Below are 18,881 nucleotides of genomic sequence, written 5' to 3'. Positions count from 1 at the left end.
AACTCCGTGACCCACTGAGGCAGGGCTAGCCTCACACGTACTCTGAGCAAATGTCCGTTAATCTCCTTGAAGCAAAACCTGTGTCTAGAACTGATCTGCCTGCTGCAAAATGCTGCATATCCCCAGAGCAGAACCATTGCCAGCTCAAGCCTGGGGTCGCCCCACGGCAGCCTAGGAGTCATTCCAGGGGTCACTGGAGTCAACATCTCCCATTGCTGTTGAGGGGAGAGAAGGCTCGGTGTGAAAAGGAAACTTCCCCAAAATGGGAGGGGGGAGCAACTGGCCTCTTGGGATCCTGCTGCAGGGTGCGTCCCTTTAATCCAGCTGTGAATTCATAGGGTAGCTGCAGGCACCTGTGTGGAACGAGAATAAACCCTGCTTGCTCAGGCCGCCTGTGTTGTCCATCGCTTTTGCACAAGGTGCATCTAGTGTGACCTCCCATATAACACAGCCCAGAGATCGTCACTCAGTGGTACCTGCTTCAAGCCCATATCTTATTTCCAGACAAGTTCCTCACCTTATCCTTGCTCTGTTCATCCTGAACAGAACATAAGAACAGCCATACTGGGTCAGACCAATTGTCCATCTAGCCTAGTGTCCTGTCTTCCGTCAGTGGCCAATGCCAGGTGCGCCAGAGGGAATGAACAGAACAGGTAATCATCAAGTGATCCACCCCCTGTCGCCCATTCCCAGCTTCTGGCAAACAGAGACTAGGACGCCATCCCTGTCCGTCCTGGCTAATAGCCATTAAGCACTAATGACTGGGTGGCAGGGAGGGAATTCTCTTGCCATCCAGTCAGGGCTGAGATTTCAGGTGACAGTCCCTTGATGAAGCAGGTTCCTTCTCACTAGTGTGTGTTCTTCCTTGGGTGTGGCCAGCCCAGCCCCCAGCTGTAGAACCACAGTGGTGTGCAGGGTACGTTCTGCACTCAGCCACCTCCTTGTTTCGCTTTCCAGAACTCTTCCGAAGACCTGCATGGAAAAGATCGTGGAGAACGTGCGGAAATTCAACATCCACGGACTCCTTGTTGTTGGAGGCTTTGAGGTGGGTTGAGGCTGCCCCCTTCGACAGTCTGTTGGGCAAGGGGGCTAGTGAATTATTTTGTAAGACAGCAGAACCTCAGAGTTACGGACCCCTTGGGAAAGGAGCTCTGAACAATGTCTTCACCTCCTACCTGTAAGCAACTGCCCCGCACATGGGGGTGGGGACAGGCAGCTGGGTCTAGCCCCCTGGCTACAAGGATGATGAGTGAGGCACCATGGGCACAGTGGTATCAGTGAGCGTGCAGTGCAGGCTTTGGCCCTTTAAAACTGAGATGATCCTCCAGAGCCCAGTGTGCCAGCAGTCGCTTAGGCTCTGATTCCAGCAGCTCGCAGTCCAGGCCAGGCTCTGGCCACAAGAGCAGCAGCTCCCGCCCCAGCACCGACAGCTTCCTTGTAGCATCAGCAGCTTGGGCTCAGACTGAGCTTGCAAGCTTGTCCCCCTCCCGACTAAGGGGAGGGGATGAAACCAGCGCCAGTGGCTTACAGGAAAGGGGCACAGACCCCAGCGTTGCTCCTGCTCTGCCAGCTCGGGCTGCCAGCAGGGGCTCACTGCTGTGCCTGCCAACCTCAGCATCTTCACCGCCTAGCTGTAAATGGCTACCCATGCATGGGGTGAGGGTGGGAACAAGCAGCCCAGATGTGCTTACCTTTAAGGTGCAATACAGGCACAGTACAGTATTTGCCTTTTGTTTGTTTGTTTTGTTTGTTTCACTGCTGCCTGATCACATTCTTCTGGTTCCACCTGGTGTCTGGTTGACCACTCAGTCTGTAACTCTGGTGTTTGGGTCTTTGAGGTTCTACTGTACTTGTATTCCATCTGAGATCAGGGTCCCGCTGCTAGGCACTAGACATGCTGGTGGTAGGAGGCAGTGCCCACCTCAAAGAGCTTATAGTTCTCAACAGACCAGGCAAAGGGTGTTCCAGCCCCATGTTGCAGATGGAGAACTGAGGCCCAGATGGATGAAGCACCTTGGTCAAGTCACATGGGCAGTCTGTGGCAGAGCTGGGACTAGAACCTGGATCTCCTGAGCGCCAGCCTCGTGCTCTAGCCACAAGCCCGTTTTTCTGTGACATTGTGTGTAGCCCAAACTGCAAAATGTGGGTGCTCACTATGGGCCTGGACACACTATGCAGGCGCTGCCTGGGTACACCCCAGCACCGCGCTGTGAGGTAGGGACTTCAGCTATCCTGCTTGGGGTCAGAAGATCACAAAAGGCTGAAGCCATTCAAGCTGGATGTAGTGGGTACTTAGCAAAGTGCACCCGATGTGAGGCGAGACACAGGCCCTGGGGTCTGCTGGGCGCTGTTGTAACCTGGCTTCAGACACCCCCTCTTGGCAGGCTCCACCAGCTCCTGCTCCAGGCCACTGCATGCAGGATGTTTCTCTCCTCCTCGGGGAGCCCACGAGCCTCCTTTCTAAACCAGCTGGGGTAAAGCTCTGCCCCTACGCTCGGTGCCTGGAGTCTGGGTATGAGTCATGGCAGCAATCACTGCTCCTGTCAGTCATACATAAGAATAGCACTGACATGCTCTTCAGCTCTGCAGCTGATGGAGCCCCACAACCTCCATGTGAGGCAGGTATGTGTTATTAACCTGGCCCTGTCCTGGCCCCTGCTTCTGGGCAGGCTCCAGCCACCTTCTCTGGCTCTGGTCTCTCAGGCTGAGACTCTGATGCCACATCTAAGGAATGGGCCCCTGCGGACCAGCTGTCCTGAGCCCCCAGGACCAGTGCTGGCTCCCCAAGACAGCCCAGTCACTCAAGGACACCCTCCCCAGAGCTCCACCCCAGTGGACACTCGGGTTTATAGTTTAACCCTTCATACTGCTTGCTTCAATTGTCACATGTCCCTGGAGACTTCGCAGAGGAATTTCTAAACCAATCACACTTTACTGATAGACAAAGCACAAGAGATACACAGATGTAGGCAAACAAAGAAAGCCCTGTACGCCACTTCCTCCCTCAGAGTCCTCCCAACTCTGAGCATTCCTTGGATTTTGGTCCGTGCCTTCTGGGGTCCCAGGTCCCCCCTCTGGGACCCCTCTCCTCTAGCTCAGTCTTCTCTTCCTGAACATGGCATTTCCTCTGACTCCTGAAACCAGCTCCCTTTATCTTGTTGCTCTCTAGCCACCAGGAGGTCCCCCTTCGCTCAGCAAGTATATTCCTTTTTAACAGCAACTTGTAACAGTCCTTGTCTTTGTTCCTTCGTTTCTGCTGGGGATTTTCCATTGCTTCAACCCCAGCTCCTGCAGCCATCCTGGAGAACTGGTGTCTCCTCTGCTGCAGCCATCCTTTGTTCGTGGGTGGTTCCCCCTGAATGGAAGGTTAATGACTCTTCATTGTTCTTGTCACAGCCAGGCTGGGTGGAAAGTGACAGACCCGATTAGCCGATGGCTGATTCAGCACACGCTGAGGGATAGTTATACAGAGAGTTCAGAAAATCAGCTATACGCTGACAGATTCCCCAAGCCACTGCAGCTGCATTTTACGGAAGGGATGTTGAGTGATCTTCCCAAAGGCCTACAGAGCTGGCGGTAGCACTGGGTTGAGTAGTTGGCCGGCTCAGCAGGGAAAGCCAGTGGCTGAGCTCGACACTATTTATCATTATTTAGTACTGATATTGTGGTAGCGCCTAGGATCCCCAGCCATGGCCCATGACCCCGCTGCGCTAGGTGCTGTACACAGAGAACAAAGAGACAATCCATGTCCCAAAGGCCTTACCCTGCGGAACGCTGGGGAGCTCCTGTGGCTGCTGTATGCACATTGCTGCTTTGGGGGGTAGATAGGAGATCTGAGTCTCTGCTAACCCCCAGCACCTTTGTGAGCATCTCAATTCACCGAGCATCAAACCGGCCTTGCCCGGGGGTGCAGCTCTTGGGTAGACCCCAGCTGTGAAGGTGGGGGTGGGTTATCGTCTCTGCCGAGTTGTTACGTTTCCACTGCTGCTGCCCCCTGCAGGCGTACGAGGGGGTGCTGCAGCTGGTCGAGGCCCGAGGGCAGTACGAGGAGCTCTGCATCGTCATGTGCGTGATCCCGGCCACCATCAGTAACAACGTGCCCGGGACCGACTTCAGCCTTGGCTGCGACACGGCCGTCAATGCTGCCATGGAGGTGAGGCAAGCCCAGAATCAGGGGATGGGGGGAGGCATGGCGGCAAGTTCCTTGCAAGGTGAGCAGGAGACTTGCCACTGCTGGGAGATGCGTTCCCATCGCAGGCCCAGATCCGCAAAGGGGTTGGGCGCCGTGACGCTGCGCTTCGCAGTGCCTCGCTTGTGGTTACCTAGATCAGTGGTTTTCAACATTCGGGCTGGGTCGCGGAATTCAAGGCACTGGGTCGCCTTGCTCAGCACCCAGGGACCCTGGTGGCTGGCCAATAAAAACTAGTAGTCCCTACCTGTTCTGACACTGTGCTGCACCCCGGAAGTGGCCAGCAGCAGGTCCAACTCGTAGACAGGGGGGCCACAGGGCTTCACACGCTGCCCCCGCGGTGCCTGCAGGCGAGAGCCGCGCAGAGCCGTTTGCACGCCTCCGCCTAGGAGCCAGACCTGTTGGTCGCTTCCAGGGTACAGTGTAGTCTGCAGTGCCAGGACGGGTGGGAAGCCTGCCTCTGCACCCCAGCCGCGCCACTGACCAGGAGCTGCCAGAGGTAAGCCCACGCCCCAATCTGCTACCCCAGCCCTGAGCCCCTCCCAAACCCAGAGCCCCTTCCTGCACCCCAAACCCTTCATCCCCGGCCCCACCCCAGAGCCTGAACCCCCAGCTCAGAGACCTGATAACCACTGACCTAGATAACCCCGGGACCAGCACTGTGATTTGCAGAGCCCGAGGTTGGCTGCTAGGCTGCTGCTGCTTCCAACGTCATTGGGCCAGAGAGGGAGCAAGCATGACTCTGTGGTCCAGTGCGTGCGGCATCCTCCTACAGGGTGAGTCCCAGTGTCCAGTCCCCTTGCTCTAGGCGCTCTCGCCCACCCCCTGACAAATTCCACAGTGCAGCTATGAGCCGTCAGCACAAAACCCTGCAGCCCGTTGAACAGGGAAAAGTGCAGAAGAAGGCGGTGCCTTTTGGCTGCCCACCCCGCCCTGCATTTCCAGCATGGGTCACCCACACTGCCCCGTGCTCCCCCATCCCCTCTGCACACTGTCTGGGGAGATACTCGCTCACCCCCCACACAGAGTGCAGAGACCCACCCCTTGCAGCCCAGGCTCCTGCTGGGGCCAGCCTTGACAGCCTCCTGCACCCCAAAGCAGCCCCTTCCTCCCCCCATTGCTGTGTGGGCCTTGTCCTCCCTCCCTGCGCTGGCTAGATGCTCTGCTCATCACCTTGCTAAGCCAGGCTGAGGCCTGGCCCTGGAAACCATGCTGGACCTGTCGGCCAGAAAGATCCCACCACAGACAGGCCCAGGCCTGTGTCACCAGGTTTCACGCAGTAAGGGGAGGGACTAAAGGGCAATTCCCCTTCCTCCTCCCGTTCAGCCTGGGCCCTGCAGAGTGCCCCCACCATGCCCCACAGCCTGCCAGACAGCAGGGCCCTCCCCAGAACAGGGCTTGGACCCAGAGCTGCCCTGACTCTGAGCAGACATCTGCCGGACAGTGGCAGAGCGCTGCCTGGAAGTGGGGGTCAAGGGCCCTGTTCTGATGGGGCGTGCATGCAGGTTGGATCGAGCATTTCAGGGGCGCTGTAAGGATTGTGAAGGGCCAAGCAATCCTTGGCTGCCAGGCTGGAGGAGGAGAGCCTGTCTGCTCAGGATAATGGCAGACATGGCTCTGACCCACAGCTGGTTCTCCTTGCCAGCTGTCCGTGACCAAGGGGTGGGGATCCCATACTTGCTCCAATTCTGATTTCCATGCTAATGAGCCCTCTATTCTCTCCCCGGCACAGAGCTGTGACCGCATTAAGCAGTCTGCCTCTGGCACCAAGCGCCGCGTCTTCATTGTGGAGACCATGGGGGGTTACTGCGGCTACCTGTCGACAGTGACCGGCATCGCCGTGGGAGCAGACGCTGCCTATGTCTATGAGGATCCTTTCACCATTCACGACCTGAAGGTGAGCTCGCTCTCTGACTCCTGCGGAGATGCGCCCAGCTCTATGCAGAGCGTGTCCTTCCCTTTGGGCATGATGTGGGCCAGACTGAGATGGGGCCACGCGATACGTACAGGAACAGGAAGAACATGCAGCAGGTGACTTTGCTCCAGTGTTCCCTTAGTGTGTTCGGGGCAGACATAGTACGTGGGACCAACGTAGTACATGTAATTATTTTGCAGTGCCATTAATTAAAGGGAGGAGAGAGAGCGCAGGGTGGTTCCTGGGAGAGAGAGAGCCGTGATATCTGCCTCACTCACTGGACCGAGGAGATCTAAGCATGGGGGTTGCCAGTGGGAATTCGGTGAGGACATCAGCTGTAGATGTGAGGTGGGAGGAAGGGCACGGTGCTGGACATGGGGTTGGGAGGGTCTGATAGGGATCCCTGGGCCCAAGGATAATGAGGTAGCAGAGGAAAACGAATGGCTGCCTTTCATTGCCTCATCAGATCTGAATCTGAGTGCTGGATTCACAAAGACCCTGTGGCAGAGGCTGGTCTAGTAACCTCTCATCGTGAGGATGGCATCACCTCTTGCTACAAGGATAGGCTCCCTGGGTCCCTCTGATGCAGAGGGTGAAGAGTCTCAAGAGCCTGGGCCATCAGGGAGGCGAGGAAATGATTCACCAGAGGCCCTAGCAGTACGGCTCACCTGGGGAGGGAGCTGAATGAGCCCTAGTAACTCCCTTCCCCCAGGCGGTACCCAGGGGCCAGCCAAGGTTCGTTCATGGCTGCATTAGCACAGGGCAGAGGAGATGCTCCCATTGGATCAGCTTCCTCTCCCTGCCAGAGAGCACGTTGCAGCTGTTGTTTGGACTCTGCCGGGAGGAGGAGGAGATGATGTCGATCAGATGAGGGTGTTTCTGGATGGGGGTTGCGCTGTGCCGGAGGTTTGAACGGAGGGAAGGCGAGAGTGGGGCTAAGGGCCTTCTCTGGGGCGGGAAGCCCCTGGCTGGGCAGGTGCTGGGTGGTGGGACAGTGCTGAGTGCTGTACTAACATGCCCCGTGTCTGTCTTGTAGGCCAACGTTGAGCACTTGACTGAGAAGATGAAGACTGACATTCAGAGAGGCCTGGTGCTCCGGTGAGTCAGCCCGGGGCTCTTCTCTGTGGCAACACAGCTCTGCAGGCTGCACTACTGCTGCGAAACTAACCCAGCCTCCACGCTCCAGCCTGCAACCAGACTGTGCGGGGCACCGGCCGGCCGGCCCCCTCGGCACCCCCTGAGCGCCAGGCTGGAGAGCCCACGCAGAGCTGGGAAGGAGGGTGTTCCTGCTTAAATCCTGCTGGGGGGAGGGGTTAGTAGTTTTAACCCTTTTCCTGCTGCTGAGGAGAGTACCCCGTGGGATGCACGTTTGGAGCACAGAGGGCTCATGAGTGTGCCGGCTGAAGGACACAGCCCTGACCCTCCAGGCAGCCCAGCTGCTGCCCGTCGAATGGCTACACGCGCACGCAGGAATCGGGGAGGGGCTCTCAAGGGAAGCCAGCACGCTACGCAAGGGTGGAGAACATTGGTCTCGATGCGGCTGCGGTTGAACCGCAAAGAGTTGAAATGAACCAGTTTGAAGAGCTGAGCTTGGGGTTGGGAGTCAGCCCCATCACAGAGCAGCACCCCAAGCGCCGGGCTGGTTTTAGGGGGCTGCGACAGCTTTAGCGATTTGAGGGCCAACAAGAAGCTCTGACCTCCGGCCTTCAGAAGCTTTTATTTCCAAACCCCGCAGGTCAGCTTTAACCCGAATCAGCCTAGTGAAGCCCCCAGTGGTTAGAAACGTGGGCAGGATATACTGGGACGAACCAGCGTGGGAGAAAGCATGTGATGGGGGAGAGGAAACAGGGCTGCAGGAGCCAGGGGTGAGACCTGCGGGTGGTAGGGGTCAGCAAGTGAGACGTGGCTGTGCCGTGCGGTGTGGTCAGTGCGGGGACTGTCTCTCCCAGCCTGGCTGAGACCACCCCGGGGAGCTGCCACTATCTAGCACAGCTGAGCAGTGACTGTTTCACCAGCTGCAGTGCCTGGCGGGTGGAAGCCCGGGGAGAGGTTCCTCAGAGTGGTGCACAGGGAGCTGTCTAAGAACGGGATGAATTAGATGTAGCCTCCAGGAGGGAAAGTTCCCTGGCAGGATGATTTCTTCGGCTAGGCAGAGGTGGCAGGCCCATCCCGTGAGATGTTTGAAGCAAGGCTCCACAAAGAGCGGGCTAACACACTACCGGGGCAATCCTGCACTGGTAGGGCGAGGGAGGGAGATCTCACTGGGCTCTTCCATCCCTAATGCCTAGGGCTTCGGCCCCGAGCCAGGGCTTGGCACGCAGGGCAGCAGGAGTTTCCTGCGCTGTCTGCTGACCTGCCAAGCTTTGGTAACTGCGGAAGGTTTCAGAGGCAGCCCGATTTGGGATCATAGATTATTGTTCCAGCTCCCTGCTTTGCCCATGGTGCAGCGATCCGTGGGTAGGATCCTCTGCCCCCCAGCATGGCCTTCTGAATCGCGGGAGGCAGCCCCGCTAACGTGCTCTCCTTTGCCTTCTCCCAAGCAACGAGAAGTGCCATGAACATTACACCACTGAGTTCCTCTACAACCTGTACTCGTCCGAGGGCAGAGGGATCTTCGACTGCAGGATCAACGTCCTGGGACACCTCCAGCAGGTAGGCGGCAGCCGCGCCGGCTAGGCTGGGAACTTTCCTGGCAGGTGGCTATGGCCAAAGACAGGCTCCCGTTCAGCTCAGGAGGAGAGGCTGGGGCCTAGTCGCCTCTAGACCCTGCCTCCCCTTTGCTTTCACTGTCTTCCTGTGCTCATGGCAGTGCGGAGGCCTCCGGATGTTTAGCCAGTTGGAGTGTCGCTCTGCAGGCCGCACCCCCCCCCGAAAGCGCAGCACACGCCGTGCAGGAGCTGCCTGGGCTGTATGCTCTGTGTACGGCCCAGAGGCGGGTGGCCATTTCCAGGGCACCCACTTCCCGTGTTCCACAGTGATGTGTAGATGCCCCTACCCCCCCCTTCCTGCCTGGTGCCACCCCCAGCAGCTGTGCAGCAGGCTTCCTTTGTTCCTGGCTTCATTCCATGCCCCATGGGGCCACCCGTCTCCGTTTACAGGGCGGAGCTCCGACCCCCTTTGACCGTAACTATGGCACCAAGCTGGGGGTGAAGGCCATGCTGTGGATGTCAGAGAAGCTGCAGCAGGCTTATCGCAAGGGTAGGTCGAGTGTTGCGGCGAGGGGAGGCCTTGTCTGGCACAGGGAACATGGGCGAGGACGCAGCGCTTGCCCTGGGCTCACAGAACACTGTGCCTGCCGAGGCATTGACACTGAGCCCCTGGGGTCCATTGGGCAGGCTTCTCCCCCACCCCGGGTGAGTGTCCAGCGGCTGAGCCAGGCTGGTAACTCTGGCCCCACCAGCCCTGGTGATCCGCGGGACACGCTCAGCATGGGGAAGTGTCCGTGCAATTTGCCAGCCCGCCCCAGCCGTGGCCTGCAGAAATAGCCTCTAGAGGTGAAAGGGGAGCAGAGGCCCCACAGGTCAGTCAGTCCTGGCCTGAAGTGGCTTGTTACGAGGTAGCCCCTGCTGATGGTGCAGCGAGCTGGCCCCTGCATTCCGGCAGCCCCTTGCTGAGGCCGAGGTCTATTGCTGGTTAAACAGCACTCTGCGGGGGACCTGCATGGCTATGTCCATGTTGCTGCTAATGCCCCGCCTGTGGTCCTGCAGGGCGCGTCTTCGCCAACTCAGCAGACTCAGCCTGTGTGATCGGGCTCAGGAAGAAGACGGTGGCCTTCAGCCCCGTGATGGAGCTCAAGAAAGTCACCGACTTTGAGTGAGTACCGGGCTGGGAGCTAGGGGGGCTCCCTTTTCCCAGTGTGCTTGCCTGCTCGGGAGCCAGGGCCTCTGCCAGCCAAGCCATCAGCGATGCGCCTCTCACGCACTGGCGGCAGGGACCAGGGTTGGCCTGATGCAGTCATGGGCCAGGACAGCAGTGCTCCCAGCGTCTCGGACAGAACTGGTGGGAGATGCCACAGCTTAAGAGCAGAACTCACTTTCCCCTTTCAGCCTGGTTTGATCTCCCCTGTCTGACTCCCCCAGAAAACCTGCCTTCCACCCACCAGGCTCCTGGTGCATTTCAAAGCCTGGGGTTACTGGGGTTTCCAAGACCTAGCCAGTTCCCCTTTGAAAAGCTGTCTGTTCCACTGCGGGGAAAGTGCATCTTGCAGGCTGGAAACGCTGGATGTGGGGGATTCGTCCAGCTGCTGGGAGCACGAGTCTCTGGGTAGACCCTTTGCTGCTGCAAGCAGGCTCGGTGCGGTGCTGATCTCTGTCCCTCTCCCCCACAGGCACAGGCTGCCGCAGGAACAGTGGTGGCTCAATCTGCGCCTGATGCTGAAGATGCTGGCCAACTACCAGATCAGCCTGACTGAGTACATCTCCGGCAAGATGGAGCACGTCACCCGACGCACCCTCAGCATCGAGAAGGGGTTCTAGCACCGCCCCGCAGCTGCAGGGACGCTGTAGTACCCCATCCCCCGTGTCTCTATTGACTCCCCACACAGTATTAGCTGAACCCCGGTCCCCAGTGGCAGGAGAGGGGCTACCAGGTGCTCGTGCTGGGCGCACTGGCTAGCAGTGACTCCCAGGATCTCCTGCCTTCTGGGGATTTCAACCAGCCCCCGAGATTAGTTGACACTACTCTCTCCCACCTGACCTGCAGAGCGGGTCTGTGGTCTGCCTCTCCCCTGCAGGGTCTGGGCTACAGGGTCCCAGGCCTACCAATGGTTCGGTGATCAATGGTTTGGGTGCCTGGCTAGAGCCACCTTACAGGGGCCTGATTCTCAGCAAGCTCTGTGCACAGACCCACAAAGATATTGAGATGCCTAATTCTCATGGCTTTCAGAGGGACGTAGGTGTCTAAAGACCCTTCAGGGTCTGGGCCCAAGCCAGGCCCCTGTAAGGCTCTCCCAGTGGGCTCGTTCCGTTTGAAGAGGTTGTCCCAGGAGGCTGGTGTCTGTGGGAGGAGCACATTCACATGCAGTCCGCACAGGGCAGCTCCTTTAGCTCACACTGAGATTTTGTTCCCATTATTTAATGTCTTCAGTGTCTGATGAATTCTTCAAAGGTGTTAGCGTCATCTGCAATGAACTGGAAGGGACCAGGGATGAGTGTCAGCTCCCCACAGGCACTTCCCAGTGGTTTTCTCTCACCATTGCGTAGGCACCCAATAAAGTCTCCTTCTGTTCTTCCCGACCTGGAAGACGTGTGGCTCCTGCATGTTCCCGCTCGCCTCCTCTGTTGGGACACTTCCCAAATTGCATTTCTTCCTGGCAGCTGGAGTCTTCCCTGGGCGCTGAGCGCAAACCCAGCCCAGCTGTGTGCTGCGCAGTGAGCGCCCAGGAGACGCTGTTTCGCACGAGTGCTTGGCTCCTGTTGCTCTCCTGCGCAGGCTCCTAGCACGGCCGAGGCGCCAAGCTCCCTTCCCTGCCCTTGCCGATGTTCCTCGTGAGTCACCATGTCCAATGCACGCTGTGGGGTAGTCACGCGTCTGTAACCAAACCTTCGCTGGCTGTGCTGTGTCCCAGTGTTCTCTGTGGTGCTGCTTGTGTCTCCTAGCGATAAAACCCGCTGAACTCGAACCTGTGTCTGGAAAGTGGCCCCTGCCTGTGTGGCCGAGCACCAGCGTGGCTGTTCTCCATGGGGGCTTGGACCAAGGGAGAGCGCGGCTCCCAGCTCGTCGTGTTGGAGTCCCGTGGCGCTGAAGTGGAGAGAGAAGGACTGTAGATCGTAGAGGGGGTGAGCTAGTCTGGAAAACAGGCCCCTCTGCCCCTCTGGTTCACTCCCCCCGTGCTTTGGTGTTCTTGTCCACCTCTGTCCTCCCAGACGCTGAAACCCCAACCAATGTGGTCTCAGAATGGTGTCTGGCTCGCTGGGAAGCAGGGCAGCGATGCAGCATGAAATCCCAGGCAAGGCCGCGGTTTGACTAAGCTTCAGCCACAGACGCAGCGCGTAGACGGCATCTCTGCAGCCTGCCGTGGGCCTTTGCTGAGCGCTAGGCGTCTGCCCTGAGCACTCTGTGCAGCTGTCCAGGAATAACAGGCAAGGCCCCATACCGCGGATTATCCTTCCCTGTAAGAGTCCAAACAGCCCAGAAATCCAGGAGCTTTCCTTGAGTCCATACTTACAGCTTCTTCTCCCAGAAAACAAGCTGACAGGTCCCCACCCGCGTGGGCTCTTTCTTTGATTGGTGGAGAGATAGGAACGCATTTAGAGTCTTTGATCTCTGATCATCGCACACAATGACCACTTGCATTCAAATGCGCAAGAATTAGCACTTCCCTGCTGAAGTTCTTCATTTGCATTCCACAAGGCTTCTTGCTCGTTTGATGGGTTATTTAGTTACTGGGGTACACATGTCAATGTTTATTACATCGTAACAGGATACGGATAAGTGAAAATGCATGTAACAGCCCATTCGTTTTCATGAAGCTTAAACACCAAATACACTCTGATACAATTAACAACTGCTTTAATCTACACTAATACACACATGAATTGGCCGGGGGCTTTGGCACGAGCTGGCACCTGGTCTGCCAGCATCACAATGATCATTATTTCCATTGCACACATGGAGAAACTGAGGTCCAGAAGAGAAGTGACTCTCCCAAGGCCCTAGAGGATGTCACTAGAAGAGAACAGAGACCACATCTTGACTCCCAGGGCAGTGCCTTGGCACCAGGACTATGCAACCTCAGAGGTCAATAATCTTGCGCCATCCATGATGAGTTTTGAGCTCTAAGGTGTTAAGGTTACAAGTGTGTGCAACTATGCCTATGTGGGCCACAACTGAGGATGCCAAATTCAGGACAAACTGCTGAGAAATAGGGCAGATACACCGCAAAACAGTTAGCTAATCCCACATAGGATATACCAAACCAGCAACAAAAGTAAACTTCTGTTTCACCACACTGGCAACAAGAAGTCATAAAAGCAGTTTCCTTAGGCATTCCAGTTCTTTTATCACCACCAAAAACACTGGATTTAAAGGAGAGTAGTTTTTTACAACCACTCTCATCAAATAGAAGGTTCTCCTGATCCCAAAGGACCAGCCACACACCCAGGTCAATATATAACTTAGATCTTACCCACAAATCACGCTGATGCCAATCCTTTAGTATCTAAAATCTAAAGGTTTAAGCAGAAAAAAAAGGTGAGAGTTAAAATTGGTTAAAGGAATCAGTTACATCGAGTAATGGCAAAGTTCTTGGTTCAGGCTTGTAGCAGTGATGGAATAAACTGCTGGCTTAAGTCAAGGCTCTGGCTGCTTCCAAATCATTGGAAGGTCCTCAGTCCATTGGTTAGAATGCTCCCATTAGCATAGTCCAGAGGTTTGGGTAGGAAAGAGGCAAAATGGAGATGTTTCCAGCGCCTTTTGTAGCTTCTGCCATGTGGAGAGAATCCCATTGTCCTTACTGTGGAAAAGTACAGTAACAAGATGGTGGTTGGATCACATGGACAAGTCACATGTCCATGCATTTTGCCTAGTCACGGCAGGAAATTCCATTAAGTGTAATAGGCATCACCCATGGTTCATTGTCAGTTAAATGGTCTTTTGATGGGCCACTCAGTTTGAATAGTCCCTCCAAGATGTGCTGGCCAACTACCTTGTGGGTGTTACCCCAGGAGCAAACATTTGAAATCCAGTTATGGAGCCAATATTCATAATTTCAAATACAAAAATGATTACATGCATACAGATAGAAAAATCATAACCTTTTCATAGACATCTTACATGCCAGATTTTGTAAATATATAACAGTGGTTGCAACAATTATCTATATGGTCATATTTTAATCAGATAACGTCACAGTGTGTTTCAGTGGAGTTCAGCAAACACCCGCACACTGGCTTTCACCTTTACAACAGTTATACATCCTGAAGTGCTAAGGAGACTGGGAAGGATTCCAGGCCAAATGCAAATGACGCCTTCATCACTCACCCTTGTCCTTCCAGCTCACTGCTTTCCCACCTTAATTCTGACTCTTACAATTTGCAAAAATACACACGGATGTCAAAATACATTCTTAGGAAATGATCAGCTCCGCTTCTTCCTAGAGATCAGATAATGCATGCATCGTACGGCTGGAAAAACAGATCTGGGCCAGAAACCTGGAGAGTACGAGGGGGCCTTGTGGGGACACCTTAAATAAACATTAACCAGCAACTTTCCTCCTCACTGATAGATCAGATCACCAAATAAAGTCCTGGCCACAGCTGTGGCAAGATTTCAAATAAACAGAGCACTCAGGCAGGCAGGAAGCTCTGATGGGGACCAGACCAGACGCTCAGAAGCAAGAGCCTGTTCTCTGAAAGTGCACAGGAAAAAATATTACAGGGCTCAGCAATCTGGCATCCTTCCTACTGCAGCTCTCACTGCACAAGCACAAAGAAGGGGACCTAGGACAGGCCTGCTGCTCTGAGCACAGCTCCAAGGAGCCTGTGAGGGCGAGCCCCACATAGGGGGCGACAGACGGAGCTCTGAGTTGGCTGGAGAAAATCTCAGTGGAGGTTCTGGTCCAGCTCCGCATAGGGACTTTGGTGTCCAAATCCTGGGTGGTGGCTGCGAGCCACACAGCCCCCACTTGGTTGCTCAGAGCATGCCTGCCAAATCCAGCCAGAGGAGGAGGAGAATAAATAAATAACCATTGGAGCAGGGGACTGGACGCTGGGTCCGCTGTCTCCTAGGTGGGTGTCCCAACCACTAGCCCTAGTGGTGTTCTTACACTGTCGGCGGTATCTCCCATCGGCTGGCATAGGCAGCTCCCCACCAAGTGTACTGGCTGTGTGGATCCCATTCATAGGTGCCCGTCTCTCTCCATGCATTGTATAGGGAACCTGGGTGTCTCTAGCAGGGTCCTGGCCCTTTAAGGGAGGGTGAGAGCCCAGTTCCAGGGGTTGGGAAGAACTGAAGCAGGCACTGGGAGAGAGAAAGATGGTCCGGGGGAGCAGTCCGTGCCTGGGAAAAGGAAGGCACGGGGCCATCCCAGGCCGCTGTTCCTTTAAGGGCCAGGACTTGGTGCCTTGTAGGGATAGGAGGGGGGGTGGAAGGCTTGGTTCGGCTCTGCTCTGCTCTCAGCTAGTGCACACAGTGGGTTGGGGTTATTAGACCCACCTGGGGAGGATCAAGTACGTGGTTAGGTGGCTGACTCAAAAGGAGACTCCAAAGCTAGTGATTATAGTTGCTGGGATAAAGAAATCCCCCAGCACACAGACTCAGCAGGAGGGCTGTGAAACTCTGGCTTTGAGGGGTGAGTTACAGGTGTGGGACCCCAGAAATTAGAGCCATTGTCCCTGGAAGGAGGGCTGTGAAACTCTGAATTTAAGGGGAAAGGGCAAAGAGGCTCTTCTGGGAGCCAGGTGGTGTTTAAAAAAACCAGATCCCAAGAGAGGGGGAATATTACTTTAAAGACATTTTGCTGTAAGTTATTTCTGGGAACTCAGAGAGAAACTGAGGCAGGGTGTGTGTAGGGCACGAAGGGATGCCCTGGGATGGCACCAGTGTACAGTGCCTAACTCAGGCTTTGTGGATCCCAGTGATTTTCAAGGTGCCTAAAGTTGGCATTGTGATGCTCCGTGCTGCCTGGTATGGCTCACAACCAAGACTGTTGACCTCAGATGGTGTGTTCTAGCATTAGATTTCACCAAGCCAGCAATAAATTTGAATTCCTTAAGGGTTAATACTTACTAACATATGCACCCCGTTGCTATTGTTGACTAATCATAGCAACACCTGCCTGTCACTCAGGCCCATAACATGGGTGTCATCTTTGGCTTAGGCCTCTCTCTAGGTGCTCCCATCCAGGCTACAGCTAAGTCATGCAGATTCTCTCTGCACAAACGTCTCTAAGATACGGCCTTTGCTGGCCATCCACACAGCAAAAGCTCTCATTCAGGCAACACCCTTTTCTTAGGCCTTAACAAATGCAGTCTACCTCAGGAACATGTTATGTATGTTAAACACACCTTAGCACCGAGTGGCGACAGCAATACATAATGTTTAAATATGTGACTAACTGTCCGTCTTAGGCTGCCCAGGATTAGGTAACCTGTTCTAAATACTGCAGTCATTGGTCACAGAGGGTCAAATGGGGTTTCACATCATACTTGTCATTCGTATTACTTACCAAGATTTTGTGCACACCTTTTCTAACAGGATAAGTTTTTCCAGTGTAGACATGGCCTAAGGTGACATAGTTTACTCCTAAATGACATCAGAACCATTTAGATCTACTTCCTGGGTCACTCCCCTCTTACATATCATCCCTGCATTTGTCCCGGGAGCGCTCAAATCTTTATGATCCTTTATAATACAGTAACACCTAGAGACCCCACCAGAGATCAAGGCCCCATTGTGATCAGGGCTGTTACAGACAACCAAGTCAGCGTCAACACAGGTTAATAGATTCCAAGGCCAGAAGGGACCACTGTGATCACCTACTCATTTGAACTTGAGCAGAGCTTTTAGAAAAACTTCCAATCTTGATTTTAAAATGGCCAGTGATGGAGAATCCACTGTGACCCTTGGTAAATTGTTCCAGTGGTTAATTACTCTCCCCGTTAAAGTGAATCTTATTTCTCATCTATATTTGTCTGGCTTCAACTTCCAGCAATTGGACTGTTAGACCTTTCTCTACTAGATTTAGAGCCTGTTACCAAATACTTGTTCCCGTATAGGTACTTACAGATTGAGCTTCTTGAGTCTAACAAAAAGAAGTCTATAGGGTGACTTGATCACAATCTAATGTAATTTATCACCAGAAGGCATGTTTTTTACTCCTTTAATCAATCTCATGGCTCTTCTCTGAACCTCTCTCCAGTTTATCAACACTCTTCTTGAATTTCAGAGTAGCAGCTGTGTTAGTCTGAATCCGCAAAAAGAACAGGAGTACTTGTGGCACCTTAGAGACTAACAAATTTATAGGAGCATAAGCTTTCATGGGCTACAGCCCACTTCATCGGATGCATTAAATGGAATTGTGGGCACCAGAACTGGACACACTATTCCAGCAGCAGTCTCACCAGTGCCAAATACAGAGGCAATATAATCTCTTTACTCCTATTTGTTATTCCCATTTATGCATCCAAGGTTTGGCCACAGAGTTTCACGGGGAGTCCATGTTCGGCTGATTATTTGCTGTGACCCTCAAATCTTTTTCTGAGTCGCTGCTTCCCAGAAGAGAGTCCCCCATCCTGTAAGTATCGCTGACGTTCTTTGTTCCTAGATATATACACTAACTGTTAGCCATATTAAAATGCATATTGTTTGCTTGCGCCCAGCGTACTAAGACATCCAGATTGCTCCATATGATTGACCTGTCCTTGTCATCATTTCACTCCCCCAATCTTTATATCATTTGCAAACTCTATCAGTGATGAGCTTGTTTTCTTCCAGGCCATTGACAAAAAAGTTAACATAGGATAGGGCCAAGAACAGGGCTCTATGAGACCTCACAAGAAACATACCCACCTGATTCCCCATTTAGAGTTATATTTTGAGACCGAGCAGTTAGACAGTCTTTAACCCACTTAATGTGTGTCATGTTGATTCTGTATTACTTATTTTTTTAAATTAAAATGTCTTACCATCCAAGTCAAATGCTTTACAGAAGTCTAAGCACATTACATCAATACTATTACCTTTATCAACCAAACTTGTAATCTCATCAAAAAGTTAGTTTGACAGCATCTATTTTTCATAAACCCATATTGATTGGCATTATATTAGCCTCCTTTAATTCTTTATTTATTGATTCTTGTATCAGCCACTCCATTATATTGCCCAGGATCTATGTCAGAGTGACAGACCTATAGTTACCCAGGTCATCCTGTTTACAATTTTTTAAATATTGGCCCAACTTTAGTTCTCCTCCAGTTTTCTAGAACTTCTTTAGTGTTCCAAAAGTTATTAAAATCAACCTTAATAATCCAGCAAGCTCCTTGGCTAGCTCTTTTAAAACTCATATGGAAATTATCGGGACCTGACAAGACAAACTCGGGCTGGGGAAAAACAGAGGCACAGAGAAGCAAAGTGATTTGCCCAAGCAGAGCTAGGAATAGACCCCGTCTCCAGACTTGCCCTGTACATTACTGCTCAGGGCTATTTGCTGTCAGAGTTCATTGGGGAGGAAAATAGGTGGAGATAAGCAAAGCTAGATCATCATTCCACTTACTCTCATCACCCAATTCCTAAGACAGGTAGAATAGATTGGCCTGAGGAGAAAGGTCAGTGCATTAATCCCCATACACCATTCAACCCCATGGCACAAAGGACTCCTCTTTGAAAATTGTTCCTAAACCAGATGGAAAAATGCCACTGCCTTTTGAACACAGTGCATGCCATAGTAAGAGTTTTGTCAAATTCTGCAGAGCACTGGGCAATTTCATTAAAGTACAGCATTCTGCACAGTAAGGCCCTTCTGGGCTTCCAGTATCCCATGCACACATGCCCCAATTCAGCAGTATCATCTGCCAAAGCAGCTGAGCAGTAAGCCGCACAGAGCAGTGAGCTGGAAAGGGGTGGGTGACACTGGCTTGCTGGAAAGTTTTTATTGCAGAGCTGTGGACTTTCTTTTTTGAAAAGAACCATTAACACTAGGCTCCACAGAACAGGCAATTATATATTTATGAACAGCAGTAATTAGAAAAGAGAATTTAATCTTTTTGGCTACTTAGAGAATTACAAAAAAGACAATAGCGTCATTTTATGGCTCAGGAGCTCTGACCCGTAGCTATTTCG

General features: G+C 53.4%; 1 protein-coding gene across 1 annotated transcript in view; it reads left to right on the top strand.

The window, feature by feature from the left end:
* Nucleotides 1-11,338, top strand: part of PFKL (phosphofructokinase, liver type) — a 35,986-nt gene extending 24,648 nt beyond the window's left edge. Inside the window, exons 15-22 of the mRNA XM_073360333.1 lie at nt 958-1,045; nt 4,001-4,153; nt 5,922-6,086; nt 7,141-7,202; nt 8,645-8,756; nt 9,203-9,302; nt 9,812-9,917; nt 10,432-11,338. Coding sequence (XP_073216434.1) covers nt 958-1,045; nt 4,001-4,153; nt 5,922-6,086; nt 7,141-7,202; nt 8,645-8,756; nt 9,203-9,302; nt 9,812-9,917; nt 10,432-10,579 — 934 coding nt within the window. The 3' untranslated portion in view covers nt 10,580-11,338. The remainder of the gene's footprint in view (nt 1-957; nt 1,046-4,000; nt 4,154-5,921; nt 6,087-7,140; nt 7,203-8,644; nt 8,757-9,202; nt 9,303-9,811; nt 9,918-10,431) is intronic.
* The last annotated feature ends 7,543 nt before the right edge of the window (nt 11,339-18,881 follow it).

Source organism: Lepidochelys kempii, chromosome 9 (assembly GCF_965140265.1).
Source record: "Lepidochelys kempii isolate rLepKem1 chromosome 9, rLepKem1.hap2, whole genome shotgun sequence".
Lineage (NCBI taxonomy): Eukaryota > Metazoa > Chordata > Testudines > Cheloniidae > Lepidochelys > Lepidochelys kempii.
Note: the sequence above shows the minus strand (reverse complement) of the source record. Positions and strands in the feature narration are given on the sequence as shown.